Consider the following 27,586-nt stretch of genomic DNA (forward strand, 5'->3'; position numbering starts at 1 on the left):
TATTACTTGCAGAAGAAAGTTGTCTTCTACACAATCGAGGAACCTCCTGGATTGCTTGTGCCGGGCCGTACCATCCTTCCAACAGATGTCAGGCTGGTTGAAGTCACCCATGAGAACAAGGGCCTGCGAGCGTGAGGCTTTTCCTATCTGTCTATGGAGTGCTTCATCCACAGGTTCTCCTTGATCAGGAGGTCTGTAACAGATCCCCACCGTAATGTCTCCCATAGCTATATTCCCTTTAACCCTGACCCACAAACTCTGTTGACTGCTCACCTGTCCCCAGACAGAGTTCCATACTCTCCAGCCTATCCCTAACATAAAGGGCAACTCCCCCTCCCCACCTGCCAGGCCTGTCTTTCCTAAAGAACCTGTAACCTTCCATTCCAACACTCCAGTCATAGGAGCCATCCCACCATGTTTCTGTGATGCCTATTACATCATACCCCCATAGACGTGCACACATCTCTAATTCCTCTTGTTTGTTCCCCATGCTACGGGCATTTGTATAGAGGCATCTGAGCCAAGCTCCAACTGAAGCCGGCTCATTGGCTGGAGCAGCTGGGATAACTCTACAGTGCTCCAAGCATTTATTATAGGTTCAGGCAACTGACTGGGTGGAATTATGAAGAGTAATGAAGATTCTTGAATGCCCCCACTCCACAACCCCATACAAAACTGAGGTGATGTGTTTCAGTGCTGATGCATGAGCTTAGGAAAGTTGCTTTTGTATGATTCCTCTGGATCCAGAATTGTCAGGAATATGTTCTTTCATTTTACTTTGCATACTCATTCGTTAGAGGTGTGTGACTTACTTTATGTTGCAATTCACCCAGAGATCTTCTTTCATTGCATTAGTGACACACAAGTTATAGTCAGACAAACGTCCAAAAAGCTTTTCATACCTGACAGACATGAAATCATAGTTAGAAATATCACAGGCAGGCAACTGTATCAGCCTAACAACTGCCCACCATGGCACATGCTGATGCAAAGCCAAACAGAACCAAAAGAAACCCAACTGCCTCCAGTAACTGCAATTTAATAACCAATTATTGACTGACTCCTTGTACTGAGGCAGGATCAGTTTATGAGAAGGGATGCAGCATCATTTTCTTACCCTTTTAAGGCCTAAGAACACCACACTCAAAAGCCTTTAAAGCCTTTACATAAAATCAACTAGATTCAGCAAGAAACAGACATTTAAAGATGAGCTGGACTGTAAAGCAGCATTAGAGAGTAAATAAAAAAAAAAACACAGTACATATAAATAAATTATAATAACAAGATCAAAGTCTGCACATGCACATAAAAGCAACTGCCTACTTCATCAGATCACCTTACTACATGCTTGACAAACGCATTCCATGGAACCTGCTTTCTGAAACAGAGTAGTTTAACACAGCACAATCCAGAAATCCTTCACAAAACCAGGCCTCTGCTAATACATTCACAGACTCGTTTGGACTGAAGGTACCCTAAAACTCATAGGGTGAGGCTTAGGCTTCTGCCTAAAATCTCATCGCAATCTCCCCTCTTGCAGATTAAAGCCATTAGAATATCAACATATTCTCCCAGCTGTTTTTCATCCTTATGAATTCAGCAAGGTATGTAACTTACAAAGACAAGAAGAAATAACTGTACAAACCATTTTGCAATTTGTACCAGCGGGTGATTTCTTCCATGGCTCAGACTCATTACAGTGTATCCATAGTTGTGCCAATCAATGATCAGCTTGCTTCTCCAGAAGAGACATGCTAGCCAGGTCACAGCTATGGCAGGTAAGCCTGGAGGGTTCTGTTTAAGGAATAAATCAAGTCAAAATAGCATAAAAGTGAGATTCAGTGACAACCACTAAGCAGTTACCAGGAAAATAAAAATGACTGAGGTTACATTGCTTTAAATGATCTTAATGAAAGATTCTGTATTCACCAAGTACAGAACTGCCAGTTTCTCCTATATGGACTGGTGGGTACTTTGAATTTTACTGCTGGATCAGGATCAACATTCCCCTCTAATAATTACATATGTATTGCTATTAAGATTTATTCTTTACTACTATCCATGCTAAGGAAGTTTGAAAGATCAACAGCTAACCAAAGAACAAACATGAGATGTTAACAAGAAAATCCACGTTTAGAGCAAAAAATATCACCTGATATAGATTTACACCATTCCTTAGGCCAGCTGTAGCTCTCAAATAAATAGAATGTGTCTGAGACTGCTAAAAATACCCTGTAATGTGGCAGTATTTATCAAAATTAGCCCCAAAACATACCTGGAGAAGAATATAGGATGGCTGATCTATCTTCAGCATCGCGTATAGTAACTGCACTGCTTGCACAACGACTTTTACAACATACTGGAAAAGCTTTGGACCAACTGGGAAAGGACAAAAAACCCTGTAAGAATATTAACAGCTCTCCGGGCACGTTGTAACAGAACCAGAAAGGTTTAAATTAACCGTGCTCTATAAAAAAACGCACCAAGAACGTGCAGACCCACACAGGCCGCCGGCAACGAGGCCTAACCCCTACCTTGGTTGTTGGTTTTCCCCCATTAAACCACGTTTCCCCTCCCGAACACCAGCCCCCCTCGTTCGGCCGCAGCGCCGGGGCCGCCCCGCGCTCACCTCGCAGACCGCACAGGTCCGTCACGGGCACCAGCCGTATCCTCCCGCTCCGCAACACGTCTCCGTGCGGCCTGCTCTCTGCCAGATGGGAGAGACCCGTCAGAGGAGTGACCCCCGCTACCGAACTGCCCGTGCCCGGCCGCCGCGGCAGGGTCCCCTCAGGCTCCCTCCCCCGCTCCCCTCACTCACGGAGGTAGCCCAACAGCGCGACGTCACGTCCGTGCCGGGCCAGCGACAACGCGTGGTACTGCATCCGCGGGCTGCGGCCCAGGTCGCCCAGCACCGCCACGCACACCCGCCCCGCGCCGCCCGCCGCTACCTGCCGCCGCCGCCACAGCCAGGCCATCAGTGCCGTCAGTGCCGTCAGTACCGCCGCCACCGCCGCCAGCAACAGCAGCAACATCCCACCACCCGCCGCCATTTTGCTGCGCCAGAGGCAGGAAAGAGGTGGCGGGACGCCCCCTTGCGGCTGTGCGGTATAAGAAGGTGGGGTCAGACTCGTGAGAGAGCAGAGGTAGGAGCCGGGTGATAGAGAATCGTATGGGCTGGTTTGGGGTGGAGCGAACCTTAAAGCCCATCCAGTTCCAAACCCCTGCCACGGGCAGGGACACCTTCCGCCAGACCAGGTTGCTCCAAGCCCCATCCAACCTGGCCTTGAACACTGCCAGGGATGGGGCAGCCACAGCTTCTCTGGGCACCCTGTGCCAGCGCCTCAGCACCCTCACAGGGAAGAACTTCTCACCTCAGTCTCCCCTCTGTCAGGTTAAAGCCATTCCCCCTTGTCCTGTCCCTACAGGCCCTTGTCCAAAGCCCCTCTCCAGGTTTCTTGTAGCCCCTTTAGGCACTGGATCTGCTCTAAGGTCTCCCCTTAAGGAGCCTTCTCTTCTCCAGGCTGAACCAGCCCAGCTCTCTCAGCCTGGCTCCAGAGCAGAGCTGCTCCAGCCCTCACAGCATCTCCATGGCCTCCTCTGGACTCTCTCCAACAGTTCCACGTCCCTCTTGTGCTGTTGCCCCCGAGCTGGATCAGGACTGTAGGGGGGTTCCCACCACAGCGGAGCCCAGGGGCAGGATCCCCCCCCTCCCTCCGTCCTGCGCTCCCCGTGCCGAGCTGCGGCCGCGGCGCTAAGCGGCCCCCGCTAGGGTTGCACCGCCGCCGGCCGGCAGGGGGCGCGCTGCCTGCGCCCTCCAAGATGGCGGCCTCCAGTGCGGTTGGGGACCGCGGATGGCCGCGAAGGCTAGTCTCGGTCTCGGTCTCGGTCTCGATGGGGCGGGCAGTGGCGGCCGCGGCGCTGGCGCTGCTAGGCTGGCTGCAGGCGGTGCGCGGCGCCGGGTGAGTGTCCGCGCGGGTGCCCGGGGCGGTGCCAGCTTTGCAGTCCCGGTGTGAAGGGTCCCTTCCCGCTCTGCTGCTCCTGTCCTGGGGCTCTGGCCCGGCATCGCCGAGCCAGTGCCCTGACGTGGGCTTGGCTGGGGGGTGAGAAGCGGGGCAGGACCCCTTACGCTGGGGTGAATGACAGAGATACCGGCATATCCTGGGGACAAGGGATGGCGGCGAGGCCTTCCCCACCATGCAGGGTCGCAGACACGCTTGGCCGGGGCAGCCTTGGGACAACTAGATCTTCTCCTTGCAGAATTTCCCCGGTGGACCCTGTGCTGCAGCCCTACTTTCCTGCCTCGCACGGCCCCCAGCACAGCCACAGGCACGTCAGAGACTGTCAGCCCCTCAAGTACGGCAACGTAACACACGAAGCTTGGCCCAGCGACAACAGCACGCGTGGCCCGGTGGCCACCACCAGAACGTTTGTGTCTTACATCCCCCCGGAGGGTGAGGACCGTAGGGCGGTCTATGGCCACTTCACTTTTGTGAGGAACCCCCTGAGGACCTTCTCTGTGTTGGAGCCGGGTGGCACAGGCGGCTGCCAGGTGCACCGCAGGGCAACTGTGGAAGAGACCGCAAGGCTTGGGAGGTGTCTGGTGGCCCAGAATGGCGGGTACTTTGACATGGGAACTGGAGAGTGCTTTGGGAACGTTGTGAGTGATGGGAAGCTGGTGAGGAACTCAGGAGGTCTGCAGAACGCCCAGTTTGGTATCCGGAAGGACGGCACCATGGTGTTCGGGTAAGAACCTGAGGTTGTCTATAGAGTGCTGTGTTCTCCCTAAGGACTGGTAGGCATCACTGAGGCAGGCAGCCCTGGCACTGCCCCTTTGGCCTCTCCCAGTTAGAGGAGAAGAATGCTTTCAGTGCTGAAATGAGGGCTGTCCTACCTGTGCCCCATGGAGCTCTCTCTGGCCATTGGCCTTTTTTCCCAGGATGAAGAGAAGCTGGGTCAGGTACTTGGATGATCTCTGTCTGTTTAGGTTCCTGTGTCTCCCCTCCCAACACGCAGCAGAGATCATGGTAAAAGGGGGAGAGGTCTCTCTCCTCCCCACAGAGGAGAGGCAGAATGCAGTACAGAAACCTTGGGATTGTTAGGGACTATGGAGATGTCTCATCCAACACCCTGCTCAGCACAGGCTTAGCTGGAACGGGTTGCTCAGGGTCATGTCCCATCATGTTTTGAACATTTCCAAGGTCAGAGACTCCATAACCTGGCTGGGCAGATGTGTTCCTGTGATTGAGCAACCTTGACAGTAAAAAACTGTCTCACATTAAGCTGGTCACTGTTAAGCAGAAATCCAGACATCTCCTGGATTGCCTGTGCTCTGCTGCGTTGCCCTTTCAGCAGGTGACAGGATGGTTAAAGTCCCCCAGAAGTTCCAGGCCCATGAACATGAGGCTCTTTCCAGTGTTCTGAACAAGGTCTCACCCTCTGTTTCCTGAGCAGGCAGCCTGTGGCAGGCACCCACCGTGCTAGCACCCACACGGCTCTGTCAGAGCTCTGATCTTCACCCACAGCCCTCAGCTCCTGCGTGAGCTTGACAAGCCTTTTGGCAAAGAAATTTTCCCAAATACCAGTTTAAACCTCTCCTGGCACAACTTGAGGCTGTTTCCTCTCATCCTATCACTTGTTACTCAGGAGAAGAGCCCGACCCCCACACACCTCACTACAACCTCGTTTCAGGTGGTTGTAGAGAGCAAGAAGGTCCCCCCTGAGCCTTCTCTTCTCCAGACTAAACCCCTCAGGTCCCTCAGCTGTTCCTCATCACACTTGTGCTCCAGACCCTTTACCAGCTCTGTTGCCCTTCTCTGGACTCACTCCAGCACCTCAATGTCTCTCTTGCAGTGGGGGGCTCAGAACTGAACACAGGATTTGAGGTGCAGCCTCACCAGTGCCCAGTACAGGGGGATGATCACTGCCCTGGCCCTGCTGCCAGACTGGTGCTGATCCAGGCCTTCTCGACTGCCTGGGCACAAGCTGGGTTGTTTTCAGCTGCTGCTGACCAGCATCCCCAGGTTATTTTCTGTCAAGCGGCTTTCCAGCCACTGTTCCCCAGGCCTAGAACTTTGCATGGGGTTGTTGTGACCTAAGTGCAGGACCTGGAACTGAGCCTTGTTGAGCCTCATACGGTTGGCCTCAGCCTATGGACCCAGCCTGGGCAGATCCCTCTGTAGAGCTTCCTACACTCAAGCAGACCAGCACTTCTATCCAGCTGGGTGCTGTCTGCACACTCACTGAGAGTGCACTCGATCCGTTCCTCATCCTGCTCTCTCTTTCCTAGTTACCTGTCTGAGGAAGATGTCTTGGATCAAGCAAACCCTTTCGTGCAGCTCGTGAGCGGGGTAGTTTGGCTCCTGAGAGGTGGAGAAGTGTACATCAGTCAGAGCCAACTGGCTGAGTGCAGTGACACTCAAACCACAGGTAAATCCTGCAGTGCCTGGCTTCAGCCTGGGCATGGGTTGTGCTTCTCATGAGCTTGGATGATCAAGAGGAACCTCAGCTCTGTTCTCATGTTTCAGTTCAGACAAGCTCCTTGCTGGGAGCTGTTTCACAGCCAAATCTGGCTCAACAGCCAGTTCTGTCACCCAGGTGGTGTGTGAATTACTCCCTCTCCTCACAGGAACCTTTGACAAGTTCATCAATGTGATATCAGCCAGGACTGCAGTTGGACACGACAGTCAGGGGCAGCTGGTTTTGGTTCATGTGGATGGACAGACAGAATCCAGAGGGTAAGGCCAGGGCTGGGGAAGGGTCTTGGGGCAGGTGCAAGATGGGTCTTTATATCCCGTCAGTGGAACATGAGGGATGCTGCAGCTGCCAATGATGTGTTTTAAGGTGGTGACTTGCAGAGCTGAAGTTGAAGGCGCTGCTGTTTGGTGTCTTTCGGGCAGAGACAGAAGAGGCCAGTGCAGCCTCCAGGCAGCAAGTCATCTTAAGTGGGATGAGAGGGAGCTTCCCCCTTCCACTGAGGAGAAGGACCAAGCTCCTTGTAGAGCAGTTTCATTGCAGTCAAACTGAGCAATGAACAAGTGTTTGCTTTTGCAGGGTCAACCTCTGGGAAATGGCTGAATTTCTGAAGCAGCAGGGACTCATCAATGCTATCAACCTGGACGGGGGAGGCTCTGCCACTCTGGTCTTGAACGGGACCCTGGCAAGCTACCCCTCTGAGCACTGGTAGGTGCTTGTGACACAGGAACCCCACAGCTCCTGTCAGGGTGCAGAGCTCGGCCCTTGCCCCTGCTTTGCAGCATTGCACAAGGGACAGGGTTTGAGGGACAGAGACTGTAAAGTCATTTAGTGATCTTTTTTCCACTTAGTCACACAGGATTACAGTTTAGCTGTTTTCAGACATACAGCAAAGCTGCTGCCATGACTGAGTGGTCCAATGTGGGAATCACATAAGGAACAGCTTAGACTGGGAGACTCAGAGCTGCATGTGCAGATCTGTCAATAGCTTATTATTGTGGAAGAGAAACACTGACTTGGAGACCCTGCCCTGCCCCATGTGAGGGAACCTAAAGAATATTTTACTTTTGATTTAGCTTTTTAGTAATTTCTGACTGTAAACACAAAGGAATTTAAAATTTAGTTTGCAGTCTGACAGTTCATAGAATGGAATCATACAGTCCCAGACTGGTTTGAGTTGGAAAGGACCTTAAAGCTCATCCAGTTCCAACCCCCTGCCATGGCAGGGACACCTTCCACTAGACCAGGTTGCTCCAAGCCCCATCCAACCTGGCCTTGAACACTGCCAGGGATGAGGCAGCCACAGCTTCTCTGGGCAACCTGGGCCAGAGCCTCAGCACCCTCACAGGGAAGAGCTTCCTTACACAAGAAAGCCAAAGTGTCATTATAACTGCAATGATATCACCTATAGCAAAGCAGAAAATATTCAAGGAAAGGCCAAAGTTGGGGAAGTTGTGGCTGCTTAAGAGGAGACTTTGCATGTTGCTGTCTGTAATGCTGTATTTGACATGACTTCTATCCCATAGGAGTCAACACTTAGTTAAGACATTGACTCAATCCGTTTTACATTTGTATTTTCCCATTATCAGTGTTTGTCAGCGTGAATTGGGATGAAAATGTGGATTAGATCAGCTGGTTTTGTGCAGGGCTGGGAGCAACACAATGCCTGCATGCCTCAGGGGATTCATCTCTCCCCAGCTCCTTTGACAGCATGTGGCGCTGCCCCCGGAACATCTCGACCATTGTGTGCATCCACGAGCCCAGCTGTGAGCCCACAGACTGCAGTGGCCACGGGACCTGTGTGCAGGGGCAGTGCCGCTGCACTGGGGCCTTCTGGAGAGGTCCAGCCTGTGACATCTTGGACTGTGGTCCTTCCAACTGCAGCCTGCATGGCGTCTGCACCGACTGTGAGTCCCTGTGGTGCTTCTGACACTGAGATAGATGCCAGTGGGTGCCTGTGGGTAGCTCCAGGGGAAGCACAGCCCTGAGGGATATCGCTCAGCTGCCTGTGTGGCACCATAGGCAGCCTCAGCACATCACCATGCACAGCCCTGGCTGCTTCCCACAGCCCTTTCCTGCTCTGATGTGCGGAAATGTTGCTCAAAAGTTCACACACTGTTGTGTGGAAGTGTTGGCAGTGTGGAACTGGCATCAGCCACAGCCATTTCCTTTGCCTCTTTGGAGAGGTGGGGCTGTCGGGCGTAGCCTTTTGGGGGCTGGAGGTGCAGATGTGTGGCCAGCCCATGCGCTGGAAACCAGCTAGTGCTGGGTGCCTTAGCCCTTGTCTGACCTGCTGTGTTTTGAGCTGCTCTGCCATTCCCCGCTAGCATCCCAAGCAGCAGTACAGCCAGTTGGAACATCCTGCCTTTGGAGGCTGTAGGAGGGCTGGGACTCAGCTCTGAAAGCTGGACCTGTAATAGGGCTGAGCTTCAAACTCACTGTCTCTGTTCCCCTTTCTGCCCCCTGGGTTTTGCTCCTGGTTTGTTTGTAAACCTGCTGATGTGGAGGGCAGTGTATTAACACTGAGCTCTGCCCCCTTCTCTCCTTGTTCCTTCTTTAATTGACTCTCCTGCTTCATGATTTTTACAAGTGTGCAGTTGCTACTTTGTCATGAACTTGCTTTGACTCTAGGGACTGCTGTGATGTTCACCCCCAGCTCCTGCTCTTTGTGGCTGTTCAGTCTTGTTCTCCCATTTCTGTGCTGCCTCCCTAGTTCCACACTCAGTGCAGTACTGGGAAGTGACTGAGCAGAGCTCAGTGTTGCTGACCCTAAGTTAGTATCTCAGACCCAAGAGTGGGAGGTTCTGCTGCATTTGGCATCTGCAGTGGGTGCATATTTGAGCTTAATCTGTGAGTTGAGGATTCCTCTTCCCTGGGTTCCCTGGCAGGGAGAGTTAAGAGGGAACCCCAGAAGCAGAGGCTTCTAATTTTGATTTCTTGCTATTTCCAAGCCTTTCTCTGTTATTGCTAATGCCTGTTTGTATTTGCACAGCTGGATGCCTGTGTGATGCTGGCTGGATGGGAAGCAACTGCAGCGAAGGTAACACTGACTTCTACTCCACTGCTTCCTTGGCAGCACGTGTGCAGTACTTCCCAAGAGCTGGCTACCTGCAGTGGCAGGCTGGGGGTTCCCCAAGAGGGAGCAGGAAGGGAAAGGCTACGCAGTGTGCTGCGCTTTTTTGGCAGCATGATTTTAACTACAGTCTGAGCATCTGAAAGGTGGCTTGGGGCAAAGCTTTTGGAGCCCTGGCTCCTTGTTCAAGGCAGCACAGACTCGGCTTCTGCTCTCTGAGCAGCCGTCAGCTGTGTGTGACTGGTGGTGGGTGTAAGCATGGCTGGGCTTGCTTGGCTTTAAGTGAGGGCCCTGATGACCCCTCTGCTTGTCTCCTGCAGCCTGCGCTCCCGGACTCTATGGGGCTGCTTGTGGCTGGGTATGCCTATGCCAGAACGGTGGCTCATGCAATCCTGTGCATGGAGCCTGTTCCTGCCCAGCTGGCTACCACGGCACCAGCTGCGAGCAAGGTGAGGGCTGGGAGAGGGGTTTGTGTTGCCTTTCAGCCACCTCGTGTAGGCAAAGCAAAGGTGAGCTCTGCCAGGCAGGCTGAGGGCTTCACAGCTGGAGCGTGAGCTGCCAGCTCCCAGGTCTTAGGGGCTTCCCTGTGCTACCCAGGCTGGCTAGAAGGGAAAGGAGGGAGCAGAGAGGGAGGAATTTTCTTCATTGTTAGAGAAGTGTGGATTCCTTCCTCTCTGCCCCAGAGAATAGCATTGTTTCCCCAAAGTTCATGAGGGTAGAACATGGATACTTGGCATCCTTCCCTTGAGGGTGTTGCACTGCTCCCTGCCTGTAGCTGGGCTTCAAGTGACCCCAGTCCATGACTGTGAAATGGTCCAAAGAGCTGTTCTGGCTTATAACCTTCCACCTCCAGCTTTACACCTGTTAGTGCTACCAGAGCTGGTGATGTTCTCCATGGTGTAACCACTCCAGCTTTGCTGCAGTACTCGAGCCCACCATGTATCTGACTGAGCAGCCGGCTCTGGTGACAGCACCACTTCATTACAGTGTGGGTGTAAAGTTCTTGTGTGTGCAGTACTTTTAGTGACACTTTGTTCCCAGCCTCTGAACACTCAGCCAGCCCCATCCCTTTTACCTAAACTCCTCCTGGACACAAACTGCAGCGGCAGTGAACTCAGGGGCTGGCGCAGGTGGAACAGCCATGGCAGCCTGCAGGAAACCTGAGACTCAGCCACAGAGGCCTCCACTTGCTAGTGCACAGGCACAAGCCCTTGATTCCCTGTAGGAACCAGCCACTGATGCCCCTGCTGCGCCTTTTGAGCCATGCAGCAGGGCTGGAGGGCAGATATGGAAAAGGGAAAACCACCTTGTTGTGCTTCTACAAGCCCAGAGGCTGCTGCAGAGGCAGAAGCAACACAAACACCTTGGTGAGATGTGGCCTGAAGCTGAGCAGCGAGCTCGGGGAGGCAGTCGGGGCTATGCTGGGGCAGCTGCAGTGACAGATGGGGGATTGGAGGCAGGTGAAGGTTTGACAATGACCAGCTTCTTTGTACTCAACTCCCCAGAGTGTCCAGTGGGCTGGTATGGGCCAAACTGCCAGGAACGATGTCCCTGTGAGCACTTATGTCCCTGTGACCCGGAGACGGGCAGCTGCAACATCACCTCCAGCGAGTTAAACAAAGGTACATCTGGTCAGGGCTTGTGGCTTTAAAATCAGAAGAGCATTTAGGTGTCCAACATTGTGTTTGCCCAGTTATCAGCTCTGTGTAGCTGTGCCCTGACTTAAGCTTGCCTGTTCTTGGCAGAGTTTTACAGCCTCCTCCAACACTGCCTTTCTTCCCTCTGTTCTTTGTTTACAGCTGAACAGTGTTTGGCTTCCCAGAGTAAAGGAAGGAGCAAAGAAAAATTCTCTCTGTCAGAGTAAGTCTGTAATACTCATAGCATACATGTATATGTACACACAGTCCATGCCAGCAGCTGCTCACTGTGAGGTAGAGGTGTCCACACCACCTCCTGGGTGCCAGGGCAGCTCCAAGACCTGCCCCTTCACAGCCCAAACCACCTGTGGTCAGGTTCCACTAGAACTGGGATTCTGTGGTACCCACAGCTCTCCTGATGGGAAAGGGAAGGTGCTAAAGTCTTCATTATCAGCCAGGTGCTGAGCTGAGGCTCCCATCAGTGAGAACTTGTGCCTCCAGTCAGGCAGGAGCTCCCTTTCCCACCACCGCACTGCAACAGAGTCAAGAGCAGGTCCCACACCAGCACGCAGCTCCTGGGGTGAGGCAGCTGTGGCTCTGTAGGCAGAGCTGGGCACTTGCTGACTGAGGGAAAGGTAAACCCAGCCGTGGGGGGAATGGCTTTAACCTGCCAGAGTGGAGACTGAGATGAGCTCTTAGGCAGAAGCTCTTCCCTGTGAGGGTGCTGAGGCTCTGGCACAGGGTGCCCAGAGAAGCTGTGGCTGCCCCATCCCTGGCAGTGTTCAAGGCCAGGTTGGATAGGGCTTGGAGCAACCTGGTCTAGTGGAAGGTGTCCCTGCCCATGGCAGGGGGTTGGGACTGGGTGAGCTTTAAGGTCCCTTCAACCCAAACCAGTCTGGGATTCTACAATTTGCCTGTTAGAGGCCTTCACAGATCATGGTCTCACCTGCCCAAGAGCAGAACCAGAAGCTTGTGTGGAACCATTTGCACACTGGGCTGGTGAAGGTAGGCCAAGGGGTGTTGCTCACCTGCATTTTTCTTGTCTCACAGGAAAACCTGGATCACCACGACCTCTGTCTTGGCTCTGCTGCTCATGATCAGTGCCATGGGCAATGTTGGCCTTTTCCTCAAGGCCAGGTCAGAGAGGCACCATGAGGGTGGTGACTACCTCTATCAGCCACTGAGGAAGATTAATGGGGAAGCCAGTCCTACCTCCTCCTTGGCTGCCTGGGAGACAGAAGATGCTCAGGACCAGAATCAAGCCCTTCTCTAGAGTCCTGGCCAAGAAGAGGCAAGGGATCTTACCTGCACCTTGTACTGACTCTCAGAGGCTGTTCTGACCTCACATCTAAAACTCCTGACTAATGCCAGAGCAGCAGCAGATCCCTCAGTCCAAGAAACTCCCTTTGCTGCTGGCCCAGCCCTGTGGAGAACATGGCCAGATTATCAGCCATCCCCTCCTGCTTCAGCCAGGGCCAGCTGGAGTGGTTAGTTGCCATGAGAGGACACAGGGCATGAGCCCTGGGGCCAGTGCCCACACACAGAGGTGGGTAAGGGAACTCCACAGCTACAGAAGGAAAGGGGCTGGTTCCCCTCCCTTCTTGAGGTAAACAGGTGAGGAATGTGAGCCATGGGCACCTCAGATAGGTCCCTTTCCACTAGAGCAGCAGGAAGTGCTTTTAGGGTGCAAGATAAATTGCCTTTTGTATAAAGCTAGGCTTAAGGAAGCTGGCCTAAGGATGGTGCAGTCTGTAGATGTCTGCTCTTCCCTGCTAAGCTCTGACTTTATCAGAACACTGATGCATCTGATGGAGGCTGTTAGAGCAGCTCATGATAAACCAGCATTCTCCAGTCTCCTCCTGGCTCCATGGGAGCCTCCAAGGCCAGCACAGCATGGTGGCTGCTGGCAGCATGTTCTTAACCTGGCCTGGGCTGACCACAGGGCTGGGATGTTGTTTTACCTAATCCTTCCTCCTAGGAGTAGTACAGGAGGTATGTGATGAGCAGCAGCCTGGCACAGGCAATGGCCCTTGCTCACTGCTGCTGGAACTGCCTTTCCCTCAGCAGAAGGACAAGCCCACGGCCAACAAGTGCTTCAGGCCCCCAGAGCCTGAGCACCTCGGCTGGAATCAGGTATTTTACTGGAATACATCCTTGCACAACCCATTTAGGCTTTGAATTTGCTTCCATGTGAATGACAACCAGCCCAGATGTGCACCTCTGGTGCTGCAAGGGGGTTAGAGCCCATCTGAGCCTGATACTAACATTTTTATGCAGCTTTTCATCTCTTCAGAAAAAGGCTATGTAATTCTTCTGCCACTGTTGGCATCAAATCAACCTGTAAATGGAAGATTCTATTTTTCTATTACTTACAGAGGCAATTTGAACCCTGAATAAAGTCTATTAACAGTAACTGCCTGGAGCTCAGGTTCTTACTATTCAGCTGCAGGAGGACACAATCTTTCCAAGGTCATTGGGGTTGGCCACTCAAACGCCCTGGGGCCTTTTTTACTTTAACTGACAGCTACAGTGCAGGATGAGGGCTTGGATCGCGCTGTGATGTGGAAAACAGACAAAAAAATGCTACTTGTACAGGAATAAATTCAAGCACAGTTGAGTTAAAAAGCAGAAATGGCTGAACCCAGCCTTACCCCAGGGCTGGAGGGAAGGAGCAGCACTCAGAGTTTCCCACAGCTTGAACAGTTGCATCAAACACTTCACCATGTGCTTTAGAGAGGTTTTTTATTTCCAACATACAGGAATGCTCAGATCCTCCCCAAGCCTCCAGACACTGTAACCACGTTCATGTGCTGGCCAGGATCACAGTACAAAGCTTCCTGCGTGGTGCTGGTGGGCTCTTAAAAAGCACTTGGAGGGTTTTAGCTGAGAAAAATCAGGATTGCAATAGATAAGACAGCTGCAAGGAGAGAAAGTGATGCTAAAATAATTAATACCCAGCTTCTAAGTGTAATTTATAGCTTGGAGTGGATGTTGATGTCAGTAAAAGCCAGTGCACATGATTCCAGTTTCCCCTTCCAAGAGGGAAATAATTAGGTATAAGAATCATCACAAACAGGTTGCAAGTAATCACCAGTTTTAGTTCTTGAGACCAAACTCCTTGAGTTGAGCAGGCTTACCCACCTGGGCTCACCACTTCCCACCAGGAAGCCCAAGCTGCAGTTAAGTGTTACAGATTTAAGATGACACGATGATGGCCTTTTCAAAATCTTTTAATTAAATTAGGATCATAAATTCTTAGTACAAGTTGCTTTCCTCTTACTGAAAGGGAAGCGATACACCTAAATCCACCCAGCCCTCAAGAGTGATGGGAACCAGGTTGTGCCTGTGTCTGCAGCTGATGCCTCTGCAGATCTGCAGCAGCCACAGTCACACAGGCTTTCCTCCCCTTGGGACAGGCAGGATCACTCTTGCCCCACCCAGCAAGTGCAACAGACCCCGAAACCGACTGGAGGTGCCCTCAGTGCCTGTCACTTCTGTCTCCAGCAGTTTGAAAAGCCCTTTTCAAACATAAAAGGAAGGAAATGTTCAGCCACAAGGATTCACCAGGTGGCCACAGAGATGCTGCGAGGGCTGGAGCAGCTTTGGAGTCAGGCTGAGAGAGCTGGGCTTATTCAGCCTGGAGAAGAGAAGGCTCCTTAAGGGGAGACCTTAGAGCAGCTCCAGTGCCTAAAGGGGCTCCAAGAAACCTGGAGAGGGGCTTTGGACAAGGGGGAATGGCTTTAACCTGACAGAGGGGAGACTGAGATGAGCTCTTAGGCAGAAGTTCTTCCCTGTGAGGGTGCTGAGGCACTGGCACAGGGTGCCCAGAGAAGCTGTGGCTGCCCCATCCCTGGCAGTGTTCAAGGCCAGGTTGGATGGGGCTTGGAGCAACCTGGTCTAGTGAAAGGTGTCCCTGTCCGTGGCAGGGGCTTGGAATTGGATGAGCTTTAAGGTCCCTTCAACCCAAACCAGTCTGGGATTCTATAAGAAGCCAGTACTGCAGTCCAGCCTCATGGCCCTCTCCAGTACCTGCCCTCTGGTGCCACACTCTGTGTCTGCCTTTCCTTGTTCTGTTGGAACGGAATCCAGCAAATGCCAGGATGTGGAAAAGCTGTAGGAATTGCCAATAATAAAGGTTTCACCCATGGCCCTACTTAACCTTAACTGATGCACAACACTGTGCCTACAGCCCCACATCATTGCATATGAACCATGGCAACAGCTCTTCGAGGTAGATGTTGTGTTTTGCATATGGAATACTGGAAAGAGGGGAAAGCTCCTCAGTAAGCTGGAGCTCCATTTCGTTACCTGAACACAGCCTGAGCTCACTGACCTCACCAAGGAGCTGCTGCTGGGACACTGAACTTGTCCCCATCTCAACTAACAAAAGATTGCTGTGAAGGAAGGAGCCTGGTTTATTTTCTGATGTCATTTTTTTGGCAGGGTTGGGAGGGAATGTGATATGAAAGAATTTTGCTTCTCTTGTATGTGCCGATGGGCAAAATCACATTTAAAAAGCAGAGCACTGCCACAACATCCAGGCTGGTGCCAGCCTTCTCCTGTTACCATTCAGGAAGAAAGCAATCTCTACTGGATTACTGAAAGTGGTAGCCAAGTACACTGGTAGCCAGTTTTGCTTAAAATTGACAAAGAAGCCACCACAAGCTGCCTCCTAAACAGACATGAGCTGGAATCTCTTGGACTGAAGGGTGATACTGCTGAGGAACAGGGACAAAAAGGAGGCTGTGATTTCTCTGGAGGCAGGAGGAGGGAGTACTCCCTGCAACCAACTGGCTCTTCCTGGCTCCTTCAGAGCCCTGGCCTCACTCCAGGTGCCCCACTGACAGGAGTTAAATACCTAACCCAGCTACTGGTGGGAGAACAGCACAGGCCATGTTTGAGAGTAGAATAATAATCCAGTGCAATGGAAAAGATTCTTAACCAGAGCAAGCCAAGGGAAACTGGAATGTCACCATCATGGGACATGACACAAGAAGCTGAAATCCTCCATCAGCATAGGGAGGGCGAGGCTGGGTTTGCTCCTGGTGCTTTGGGAGTCCATTTGAAACTTTCTAGCATCAGAATTAGTTACAGGTAAAGGATCTGACATGAGGGATACATAGATGCGCTTTTAGTTCCAGTACTCGATTTTCCAGAGCAAATGTAGTGCTCTTGCCCCTGTCAGACTCCAATGATGCTGTAATGCCAGAGCTAGAAGTTTCATTCACCTGGGAGAAACAATGAAGTCCATGGGAATACCTGGAGAACTCTGAAAGCAGAATTTCCCCATGGCCTGCATTAGTTACCTGTTCCACTCTTACAGTGTGAGATGCAAGGTGGGAGAGCAATTGCCTTGCCTCCAACCCTGAAAACACCCAAACAGCTCATATGAACACAGTGAGTTGTCTCCCATTGTTTCAGATATTTGGGTTCCTTTCTTCTCCTGCAACGCCTGGTACTTCCAAAGCAGTCATTAAAAAAGGATTAGTAGGAATGTGTCTGTTGTTCTTGGCCACACAGATTCCACCAGCCTTAAAAGCTTGGTGAGAGGGAAAGCAGCACCAAGTCTTTGCTGAGGAAGATGCCATGGGTGATGCATGGATAGCTGTGCCCGAGAAGGAATTGCACTTCGACCACCAGCCGTGCTCCCAGTTTGTGCTGCTCCCCAGCTGGGGACTGGAAGCTTCTTCAGGTTAGGCCACATGTGACATGAGCTGCTTGGTTGGGGTAGCTCCAGCCCCTGCAGGATCCAACAGTTCCTGATCCTTCTGCAGGCAGTGGATCTGTCAGAGGTAACCTCCATGGCGGGGATGAGGTCTTCACACAGCACAGCTGGATTCAAAAGCAAACATCTGTCCACATCACAAGTTCTGCCAGCTGCAGACACTGCCCAAGGGCAATGGAGCATGTGACACCTATTCCCATTTTGATGACACCTAGACAAGAACACAACTTCCCTACCCAACCTGATAACTGGATTACTGGTGCCTTTGTTGCACATCTGTTCTCTGGAATAATCAGTGGAGATAAGGGACAAAGGTGGTATTTTTGGTGTGTCAAAAATGCACAATCTTCTTCCAGCTCCTAAGTCCATCCTCACTTCTCAATACTAAGAAACATCCCTCCAGAGTCCCCAGGCCTTGAAGTGTAACCCTCCCCCCCCCCCCCCCCCCCTTGCAGAAGACAGCAACACACAGCCCTTACCCAAGTGCTGGGTATGATACAGCCCTTAACAGAGAGCATCCAGCGATCCCAAAGAGTAGAATCTCAGTAGAAAGACTTCTTGGGATTGAAGACAATCAGTTATGCCTTTCTACAACAAAGTTCTTCCCATTAAAAAAGGTGACTGGATTTAATAAATAGTCATTTCTGAAGTTACAAATAAGTTAAAAATTAACTTAGATAAGCTATTATTTGAATAAATACCTTTCAGTAAGAGCTTAAATACATACATGCCTTTTCTTAAAGTTTTCTCTTCAAGTTAACTTGTGTTTTAATAAAGCAAGGTCTATAATACTGCCATAAAATTCTGTGCCTTCAGGAAATAAAATATTGCTTTTCTTAGCCCTTGATAATGATTCACCTCCCATCCACTTTGATGAGATAGGTTGGATCTACTCATTATTGCTTATAAACCTGAGGAAAGAGGAACAGTAGTCCTTCAGAAAGATGCTGCTTGCTGGAGTCAGATTGCCTTCTCAAAACCCATTATGACTTGTGTCTCAGTGGGTTAAAAAAAATCCAGCCTATTTCCTAGTAGCATCCTGTCAAATCAGAAGAGGTTTTAGGTTTGACCCTGGAACTGATTTTTGAAGAATCCTCTCTGTATAAAGGAATTTCCAGTTTAAGTCCTTGCACTTGAAGTGCCCATTTCACACTCTGATGTGTAACTGCCACCCTGGGCACCCAGGAAACTAGATTTGTTTTGCTACATGAATAGTCCTACAGAGCAAACAGATAAGGCAACATCAGTCTCCTCTACATAGGAAAAGGACTGACTGGAAAGAGCCCTTTCAAAGTGGAATAACACAGATTCATGCAAACTGACATTCATCCAAAACCCATTTGTGAAAAAGACTACTGAGAAGTAGACATCTGATATAAAGATTTCTAAGTCTGCCATATGAATAATGTTCGATGCTCACAGCAGCTCCCAGAAGCCTCTCTGTGTCCAAATGGCTGCTCCCTGTGGTCAGGCAAACAACTGCCTCCATGCTCAGCCGCTGGAGGCTCTTTGGTTTGGTGCACAGAGCAGCTCTAGGGGGCCAGGAGGCCCTGGGTGACTCTTCCTTACTGCTGCAGCCTCAGCCCTGCTATCTAGAAAGATGGGAGCTGCTCTGGGACTGGCTGGACAACGTGGTGGCTCCACTCAGCTGGGAAAAACCACTGTTACAAGATTCCAGACTCGACATGGATCCCCTGGGATGGAACAATACAGATTTGTTAGTAAGGCAGCTATTAATGAAGAACTCTACACATCTGACAGATCAACTTGCACTCTGTAACACGCAAAAGTATTTTACATTTTGTCCCATTGTTTTCAACTAAGAATCTCCATGTCATAACGACAAATTAATTTGCCAGAGACATCCATTTTCCATGTTACACATACTACACCTCATCTCTGGCAATTATTCTGGGAGCAGGATGCAGCTGGAGCTGCTGTGGAGCTGCATTCACTGCCCCTGCACAGAAAGGAATGCTCAGGAGCACTCCAAATGCTCAGTGATGCAGCTGTCACTGCTAACCAAGGAACTCCAGCCTGCTAAACATGACTCAACTTCAGCATGTCCAGCCATGGGCTTCAGCTCTTTCTGGCCAAGCAGACAGGGCTCACTGTAGCTGTGACTGCCTACTCTTCCCATCATACTTTATGCAGGTCAAGTGACAAGTAACAGGTTTGAATGACTGGAGTAAGGAGTTTGCTGCTGCTGCTCCAACTACACAGGATCTAGCCAGGTCACATTCTCAAGACCACCACCTGCAAATCTGTTCTACTTCCTCCATCTCCTAGCAAAAGGCCAAGTACTTAACAAAGAATTTAAGTTACTGGGTGACTGGAGAAGTACTTTTAGCATTAGAAGAAGCCAGGCAAATCCTGCCTGTGTTGTTGCATTCACCTATTCACCACTGAGCTTTCTCAAGTGCCAAATGAACTATGTGTGAAATAATCCAGCTGGTATTTGATAAGTTACCCCAAAAGTAACTCTTCATAATTGTCCTAAGATAAAGACTCCTCAGTCTAAACTCTCCCCCCTTCTTCAGGTAGCTGTCAGCAAGAACTGAAGCACAGATTCTACTGCGAACATACAGCCAAGAGGTCTCTTATTACCTACAGCACTAAAGGAGATTCTTTGTGCAAAATGCCATTAAGTTTGTTCCCATCTAACTTATCATCAGTGAAACCTATGATCTCCACAGGGCGTGTATATCAATGTTTAACTCACACTCAGTTCTCTGGCTTCTCTATTGCAAGTCACACAGTAGGACCCCCCGAGTACATCTCCTACCTGAAGTCCTTGGATGCAAGCACCTCGTAGTAGTATATAAGCTTGCACTTGTGACTGGAAACTTGCAGAGAGGCAAGAACATCATCCACCCGAGGGAGGGTGGTGGCAGCACAGGGGGGAGGGCCATGCATCTTCCACTGGAGAATATAAAAGCCAGGCCAGCGAGTGACATGAGATCCCTGGGAGAGAAAAAGTGCCATCAAGTGACTATCATGTGCCTTAAGAAATGGCTGAATTTAGCAAAATCAAAAGCAACTAGTGGAGCTGCCTACTTTGGGGAGCACACATCATGGCACACCTCTAAGGCTAGTGACAAAAGGTTATTTTCAATTAGTTTATCCAGGATTATGGAGTCTCTTTCCAATTGCTCACTCTAAATTAGAACTGCAATAGCAGCCACTTTCACAGGGAATACAGGGAACAATGACCACAACTGTTTCTAAGCACAACATGATTTGCCTTGCCATCAATTCCTTCCCCTTGCCACCATGGCACCTTAGATCCATGCCAGGACCCAAAGACATCTGACCTGGATGCTTTCTCCTTCCCGGCAAACCAGTGGAGATTCCATATGGCTGTAATCCACCCCAAGGACCCACGTCTTGTCAATCAGCTGCATATTGTCCCCAGCAGCAGAGGTACTTGGTAACGTGGCTTCTTTGTGACTTGTTTCAGGAGCTCGTTTGGAGTGGAAGAGGCTGAACACCACATCTCCCTTCAGGATGTCAAAATCCCATGTGATGACAGATTCCCCTTCCAGAATCTCCACAACTATCTAAGAAGGGAACAAAACAAGCCCATTGTAGAAAGTCAGATTCTAAGGGGACAGCCACTCTGCAAAGATGTTTTTCTCCACCATCCTTCAGTTATGCCATTGGTCTGGATTCCTAAGGAGGATACAAACCCATTCCCATCACCAGACTTCTGCCACAGTACATCTACTCAGGTGTTTTCACCCCATCCCTCCTCTGTATCAAAGTTTCTTGTAAATAATTTACTAGCTCTGGAAAGCCTCAGCAGAACTGCAGCAAAGCATTCCAGATAGCAAAGAGCACTCCAAAAGGCACTGCTGCTTTTTAAGGAATCAAGCAGGCCAAGTCAGTTACTCACTATCAGTGAAGCTGGTGGACTGCTTTGACACTCAAGTGCTGCTCTTTCGGACATTGTTTTCTCATGATGCCCATCAGGACATTCCCAGTACTTACCTTCTTAAATCACCACTACTGCTGTCCCAGCTACACCACTGGGAATAGAAGCTGTACTATCAAGAAGGCAAACTGAGTGAGCTTTATTTCCCCAGAGGAGGAGGAGGAGACTGTATCCTACAGAAGATGAAGCCACAGTAGAAGTAAAAGACACTGTTCCTCAAATTGCTGTTCTTCACTTCCACACTCCTGGCTGTTAGCTGGCATTAGCCTTTCCAGGAAAGGCATACTGCTGAACCATCTTTGGGAGCACTTAATTGCTCTAGTCGGCCTTTAACAGAAGCAGCAAGCCTGCAACATATTCCCCCCGCAGCCTTGTGAAGTTCTGGTTTGTACCTCATGTGGAGCTCCTTTGAGGACGCTTGCAGAGTGATAGATAGTTTCTGTCCATAACCGGATGTGATCCGAGTTCTCTGACTCATCTTCTGTTTGATAAAGTGACTTGGGAACAAGGCCACCTTCTGGGACAGTACACTGGAAAAGTCAGACAAATATGAGGGTTTAAACTAATCTAATGGCAAAGTATCAAGTCATCTGTACCACAAACCCTCACTGCCTGTCAGACAGAGGCTGACACCATCAACTGGTATAAGATTCCACAGTGAAACTAATTACATGAACTGTAATAGTTTATCTAAGCTCCATGTAGACCTAACCTCAAATCCCCTTTCTCCAAGGCAACATCACCACTTCAGGGTGAAGTCTGTGCACAAGTTAACTTCACTGTGCTCAGAGCAGAAGTACCCCCACCACAACAGAGGTTTAGCTGTCTTTCAGAAAGAAGTGGAAGAAGGCCAGGGCATTAAGGAGGAGGGAATGGAGGATGCTTGCAGGTTCCACCTGCACAATAGGAAGGAAAACTCACCATACAGTCTCCTCCCAGGAAGTCTGGGATCACATCTTTGTCCACATAATCGACCAGCCCTCCTGGACCCTGATAGTTATTCCCACTATAAATGAGGAACTTCTGTCTTGTGTTCTCATTGATAAAGGGACTAACCTGAAATAGAAAGTGGATAGAAGACATGTCACTGAGTGAAGTTAGAGACAATGTTTATACCATCTTACATGGATGCTTCAGGCTCTAGACTGGAAGGCCTCTGCAGCAGGAATACAGACCAGCAGACCAATTCCCCAGAGAAAGGGTAACAAATGGCAAGGGTACAGTATCATCTCACAACGGGTTTTACCTCACATAAAATAAGCTTGCAGTCACCACATCACATCTAAACCTCACAAGAAATTTAACCACCATGTTTTCACATTGCCAGAACAGCCATCAGGCACCAGGCAGAACCACATTTTTTCTTACTCTTCAATGTCCTCCAGCATGAGATTAAAAACAAACCCCATTTGTCTTCTCCCATCAGTATAAAACCTCACCAACTTTGGGTTACCGTGGGCATGCATGAAGAGTTGAAGTTTATCTCTGACATCCTGTCCTGCCCTGGTGGACAACAGCCACTGCAACCAAATGAGCTACAGGCATGTTATGGCTTGCTCTGTAGTGATGCTGTGGCCTCTTCAGGAGTTAAGCCACAAGTTCCTTGGAAGCTTTTCCTTCCCTAACCTTTCAAACAAGCAGAACTCACACTGACTGGATGATTTAGCTATTTGTACATGCACAAGATTCTGCAGTCCAGATTTCACCCACCAAAGTCCAGAGCACAGGAAAAACCCTGGGTGCTCGCACTATCAACAGTCTCCCCAGAGTCTCAGGGTAGTTGTCCTCCACAACCTCAATTATCCGAAGCAGGGCCTTAACTCCAGGCCGCCAGAGATGCCGCATATTCAATCCTTCCAAGTCCACCAGACATGTCCAGGATCTAAAAGAACACATGGAAAGAGACCTGTCAGAACTTCACTGCACAGTGGCTACTCAGCTGATGAGCCACAGACTATTTCAGGAACACTGCAGCCTGTACAGGATCTAGCGAATCCACCAAGGGAGAGCAGCATTGCAATGAAAAGCAGATCTCCACTCACAGGCAGAGACAGCCTGAATCTGGCTGAGCTTTCAGGTAAAACAGACACCCAAGCCCAAAGGCAAGAACATATGGTGTCAGTGTGGAAGAGGATGAAGGCATCCAGGCCTATTCCTAAAAATAATTCAAAAAGTATATTTTAAATGAAGCTGGAAACTGGCAGTTTCCTGTATAAAAAAGAATTTGAAGGGTCTGGACTAAAATCACCAATATTAGATTAAATTAATCTGAAATGGGACATAAAAAGACATAAGGAAGGATCCATACTTACTTTCATATGAAGATGTAGAATTTATCAGCATTTAAGTCCACTATATACAGCACCCAAAGCCCAGGAACAGCCCAGAACATGGACCCACTGCCATCTATCTGCAGCTTAATCCTAGGACATCATCTAAAACCTTCACACAGAAAGGTTTTTCTCAACATGTCAGTTCAAACTCTGTAAGGATACAAGAAAATTAACTGTACTAACGTGATGGGGCGGCCAAAGATGTTGGTGTTTTCCTCACACCTCTTTTGTCCTTCCTCATTAATTGACAGAACCTGAAATGAAAGCCAGTACAGAGTGGGGTTAGCCTCAGTATGAGAAACCAGGACAGGCAGCAGATCTTATTTCAAAAACCAGAACCTAGAAGCACACCACCTTGAGAACTTGCAGTGTACAAAACAGAATGAAAGTTTACATTAAAAAAGGCATCTGTACTGAAAAGTTGAGCTGATCATACAAGGTACAGATACTGAAAATCTAAGATGAAGTAGAACAATCTCAAGTTCAAATGTTACAGCTGAGCTACATGAGAGGGCCATGGAAAGCTTACGGTGAACTGCAGGTTATTGGAAAGCCTCTTTCTGGCCAATCTGTACCATTACAAAAGCTTCACTTCTGTCTCTGCAGGAAAACGGAGCAGCTGTGCCATGTCACGTCACTAAGCCAACCTTGAGTTGCCAGCCACACAACACAGGAACAGTGTCAGGCAGGTAGATTGCTGCCGCTCCATAACATTCTAAACACCCCAAGGGAGATGGGAGTACTTTGGGTGAGAAAGGAAAATACAACTCACATGTCGCAACAATGATTCCTCTCCCAAAGCTTTCACCAAACCTTTTGTGTCCATCTGGCCAAGACGAAGGATGTAGAGTGGTCGTCCATCTTAACAAAACAAAAAAAAACAAAAAAAAACCCAACAAAATAACCAAAGAAGAGGATTAGAGAGGGCCACATGAAATCATGGAATGGTTTGCGCTGGAAGGGACCTTAAAGCTCACCCAGTTCCACCCCCCTGCTGTGGGAAGGGACACCTTCCACTAGAGCAGGCTGCTCCAAGCCCCATCCAACCTGGCCTTGAACACTGCCAGGGATGGGGCAGCCACAGCTTCTCTGGGCACCCTGTGCCAGTGCCTCAGCACCCTCACAGGGAAGAACTTCCTCCTTATACCTAACCTGAACATCCCTGTTTCAGTTTAAACCCCTTGTCCTATTGCTACAATCCCCGATTAAGAGTCCCTCTCCAGCATTCCTATAGGCCCCCTTCAGATACTGGAAGGCTGCTTTGAGGTCTCCACGCAGCCTTCTCTTCTCCAGGCTGAACAGCCCCAACTTTCTCAGGCTATCTTCATACGGGAGGTGCTCCAGTCCCCTGATCATCCTTGTGACCTCCTCTGGACTTGGTTCAACAGCTCCGTGCCCTTCTTATGTTGAAGACACAAGAACTGCACACAGTGCTGCAAGTAGGGCCTCACAAGAGCAGAGTAGAGGGGCAAGATAACCTCCATTGACCTGCTGGTCACACTCTTTCTGATATATGAAATATTTTAAAAGGATAAAAATCACATCCAAAGGCAGCCTTATCAAATTGATGCTGCTTTGGACTCACTCTAGTCTGCCTCATCTGTGTAGAGAAAATAAAGTTACATCAAAACAAAGTGGCTATTTACATGTGAGTGGCTTTGTTAGTGTTTAAATTGCCGATACTCACAAGGTCCTATAATCAACCCATGCTCTAACACAAGGGGCAGCTTCTCACCTTTGTCTTGGTAATGCCACCCTCCAGTGTAGTATTCATCTAGGAGGGCTGGAGGCCTCCAGGACTGGAGGATGTAATCCACCTGGTACTGCTTGCGCCAAGACAGCGACTGGCAGAGCATTTCTCGAGCCTTGTCGATGTTGAAGTCCCGTGCCCGCAGGAACCGAAGGATATGTTCATCTTTAGGGATCTGAGAGAAGAGAAAGTCTAAGATCAAGACTGCTACATTACCTGTACCACTATTCCGTAAAGCCCACAGAGAAGCATGTACCATTTTTTAGCCTCTTAAAATGAAGATAAATAAACTTACATGCCTTCTGCCTCCCTCCTCACCTAATCCAGCTGAATGCAGCAGATGGTGCTAGGAGCACAAAGAAGGGACTGATTCACAGCCTGTGAGAGAAGCCTTTCACTGGTCCCAAAGCCCCAGCAAACTGAGCTTGCTGAAGTTTCCCTCAGGTAGCTATCCCAAAAGGACAAACAAAATACTGTATGAAAGCAAGAGCTGCAAGCTGACTGCCCATAGGGGAAAATCAAAGGATGGAAAGCATCCATAGGTAACTTGTTACCTGAGCTTAAGCACTGTTTGGAGGGAGATCATGACACCATAGTCTTTGAGTGATTACCCCCTACACCAATTCCAGCTCTCATGCAGATCTCCCTTCTGCTTTGCTGCTGACAATCCCTCCTTGGTGTTGTCTCAACAGGAAAGCATTAGAGTTCTTCCACAAGCTTCCCTGCCCCATCACATCATGCTAACTCCTGCCAAAACATACATATTGACCAGAACTACAAGAAGTAGTTATTGTAGTCTGGTCAAATCTCTATCACTCATCCCAACACCTTCTATCAGTAATCCTAGCAGCACAAAAGCTTTCCCAAATCAGGTCTGTAGAATGGTTTATTCCAACCTTCTTCTCAATCTCACATGTTCCCTCTTAGCTGAAAATAAAAATCAAAGATTTGCATACTAAGCATCAGGAGCTAACCATATACCTGACAGATTCCACAGCAGGGCCGAATTTGTCTAAAAGCCTGTCAAGCTGCAAACCCAGATGGATTCTAGCTGCATATACTGCTCTGCTTTTTTCTCCTCACCCCAACTCCCTCAGAAGTGTTTGGCCTCATCTGCTACATCAAGCTTCCATTAAAAATTCAAGTTCTGGCAAGCAGGGATAGCCTCCTCTGGAGTGTCTGCACTGACTGAGCATGACCTAAGCAATCTGAGCCCTGCTGTAGGACAAATAAAAGCTCATGTTTGGGAGTCAAAGCTCTTTTGTTTGTTCATTGACATGCTCACAACTATAGAAAGCAGGGGAGAAAGCAGAGCCATCACCTGTGTCAGGCTGGGAGCAACCCCAGTATCACCACCTGGTATGAAACTGCAAGAGATATTAGGAATTGATTCCACCTAAAGAAAGGGGTAGGGTTCAGGCAGCCTAAAGCAAAGCCTAGAAGCACGTGAAGAGATAGGACATTAACAATGCTCAGCATACTCTAATGCTGCAAACACTGCATTTATCTCTCATGGAAAGAAGAGGGCAGCCATCCCAAATAAGATCCCTAAGGTATTTATAAGAACACCACCAAAGTTTTCTGCAGCAGAGCAAGGGTAAAAGCAGCAGAACTCTCATCAGCTGATTTATGTTTCTGCTGCTCAGAGGAAGCTGTTACTCCCCAGACAACAGACAAACCCCACAAACATCTACAACAGACCCTAGATCTCCTGTAAGGCCCAGGAGATGGAATGGCTCTTAGGTTTTTGTATGTTTCAAGCCTATATAGCCCATAGCCTCAGATAAGAGGCAAATTTAACACTTTTGTTTAGACCAAAGGCAGGGACCTCCTGGGACTTACTCCATAGTGTAGTCTCTTATCTTTATTCAAACAAAGTAGTAACTCCCATATGAGGTTTTAATCTCAGCCTCCTTTTCTCTTTACCAGTGAAACTACATGTACTCCTTTGCATAGTGCAAAGACGTTGATTAATAGCTGTAAGTATCTGCAATTTTAACACCATTCGATGATTGTTTCTTCAGCTACTCAGATTTTTAAAGCAATGATAAATCTGGTCCTAAAGGATATCTTCTTTGGAGGGAACAGGGACTGGATACTGAAATAGGATAAAGAGAAAAAAAAAAAAAGAATAAAAAGGAACATCGCCACCTTCTCTATGAGGGTGCTGAGGCACTGGCACAGGGTGCCCAGAGAAGCTGTGTGTGCCCCATCCCTGGCAGTGTTCAAGGCCAGGTTGGATGACGCTTGGAGCAACCTGGTCTAGTGGAAGGTCTCCCTGCCCATGGGAGGGGGTTGGAACTGGATGAGCTTTAAGGTCCCTTCCAACCCAAACCAGTCTGGGATTCTATGATTTTCCAAGAAACAGAAGATCTACAAATATTTTTTGATAGAGGAATAAGGACAGCGTTGCTTCAAATTAAGAGAGCAGATTCTCACAGCAAGGTAACAGCCTCTCCAGAGAAAACTCAGCTCATGTAGGGCAAGTTCCCAATTCTCTATTACACTGACAAGCAATCAAAATCTAACTCCTTACCCCTACATGCAAAAACACACCCAACCATTTAAATTGTGTTTCTTCCACCTGAAAGCAGGATCCTTGGAGATCCCATACATGGATAAAGTCTCACTGTCTTACTCTCATCTAGGGCTCATTTTTAGCT

At 49.3% G+C, this 27,586-nt stretch overlaps 3 protein-coding genes across 6 annotated transcripts in view; 1 reads left to right on the forward strand and 2 right to left on the reverse strand.

Annotated features, from left to right (window-relative positions):
• Positions 1-27,586, reverse strand: part of ALG1 (ALG1 chitobiosyldiphosphodolichol beta-mannosyltransferase) — a 68,766-nt gene that overhangs the window by 11,357 nt on the left and 29,823 nt on the right. The window contains exons 1-5 of one of the 3 annotated variants that reach the window (XM_061473888.1): positions 2,819-2,972; positions 2,630-2,707; positions 2,276-2,379; positions 1,646-1,794; positions 813-902 (exon numbers count right to left, since the gene is read on the reverse strand). In XM_061473888.1, the coding sequence (XP_061329872.1) occupies positions 813-902; positions 1,646-1,794; positions 2,276-2,379; positions 2,630-2,707; positions 2,819-2,882 (485 nt within the window). In that variant the 5' untranslated portion in view covers positions 2,883-2,972. Of the gene's footprint in view, positions 1-812; positions 903-1,645; positions 1,795-2,275; positions 2,381-2,629; positions 2,708-2,818; positions 2,973-27,586 lie in introns of those variants that run through there. The other 2 variants (XM_061473886.1, XM_061473887.1) reach the window with 2 other exon arrangements.
• On the forward strand, positions 3,820-13,594 carry NAGPA (N-acetylglucosamine-1-phosphodiester alpha-N-acetylglucosaminidase). The gene is made up of 11 exons (XM_061473874.1): positions 3,820-3,959; positions 4,258-4,743; positions 6,287-6,426; positions 6,626-6,734; positions 7,051-7,179; positions 8,170-8,378; positions 9,464-9,511; positions 9,865-9,993; positions 11,050-11,166; positions 11,344-11,404; positions 12,232-13,594. Exons 1-11 carry the CDS (start codon positions 3,820-3,822, stop codon positions 12,452-12,454), a joined length of 1,791 nt encoding a protein of 596 aa, XP_061329858.1. The 3' UTR covers positions 12,455-13,594.
• SEC14L5 (SEC14 like lipid binding 5) overlaps positions 17,520-27,586 on the reverse strand; it is a 39,960-nt gene continuing 29,893 nt past the window's right edge. For both annotated transcript variants that reach the window (XM_061473850.1, XM_061473849.1), the window contains 9 exons: positions 24,909-25,098; positions 23,946-24,034; positions 23,357-23,427; positions 22,551-22,722; positions 21,762-21,896; positions 21,233-21,370; positions 20,221-20,466; positions 19,692-19,870; positions 17,520-18,600 (listed from right to left, as the gene is read on the reverse strand). In XM_061473850.1, the coding sequence (XP_061329834.1) occupies positions 18,495-18,600; positions 19,692-19,870; positions 20,221-20,466; positions 21,233-21,370; positions 21,762-21,896; positions 22,551-22,722; positions 23,357-23,427; positions 23,946-24,034; positions 24,909-25,098 (1,326 nt within the window). In that variant the 3' untranslated portion in view covers positions 17,520-18,494. The remainder of the gene's footprint in view (positions 18,601-19,691; positions 19,871-20,220; positions 20,467-21,232; positions 21,371-21,761; positions 21,897-22,550; positions 22,723-23,356; positions 23,428-23,945; positions 24,035-24,908; positions 25,099-27,586) is intronic.

The sequence above is a fragment of the Pezoporus flaviventris genome, unplaced genomic scaffold, assembly GCF_033815535.1.
Source record: "Pezoporus flaviventris isolate CSIRO_AGI_PZ_B2104156 unplaced genomic scaffold, CSIRO_AGI_Pfla_v1 ptg000078l, whole genome shotgun sequence".
Lineage (NCBI taxonomy): Eukaryota > Metazoa > Chordata > Aves > Psittaciformes > Psittacidae > Pezoporus > Pezoporus flaviventris.

Bases quoted from the DNA above. Each gene is read 5' to 3' on its own strand.
- NAGPA (XM_061473874.1), top strand. From the start codon at position 3,820: ATGGCGGCCTCCAGTGCGGTTGGGGACCGCGGATGGCCGCGAAGGCTA. The intron at 6,427-6,625 runs GTAAATCCTGCA...CTCTCCTCACAG, and splicing joins CAGTGACACTCAAACCACAG to GAACCTTTGACAAGTTCATC. The intron at 6,735-7,050 runs GTAAGGCCAGGG...TTGCTTTTGCAG, and splicing joins GGACAGACAGAATCCAGAGG to GGTCAACCTCTGGGAAATGG.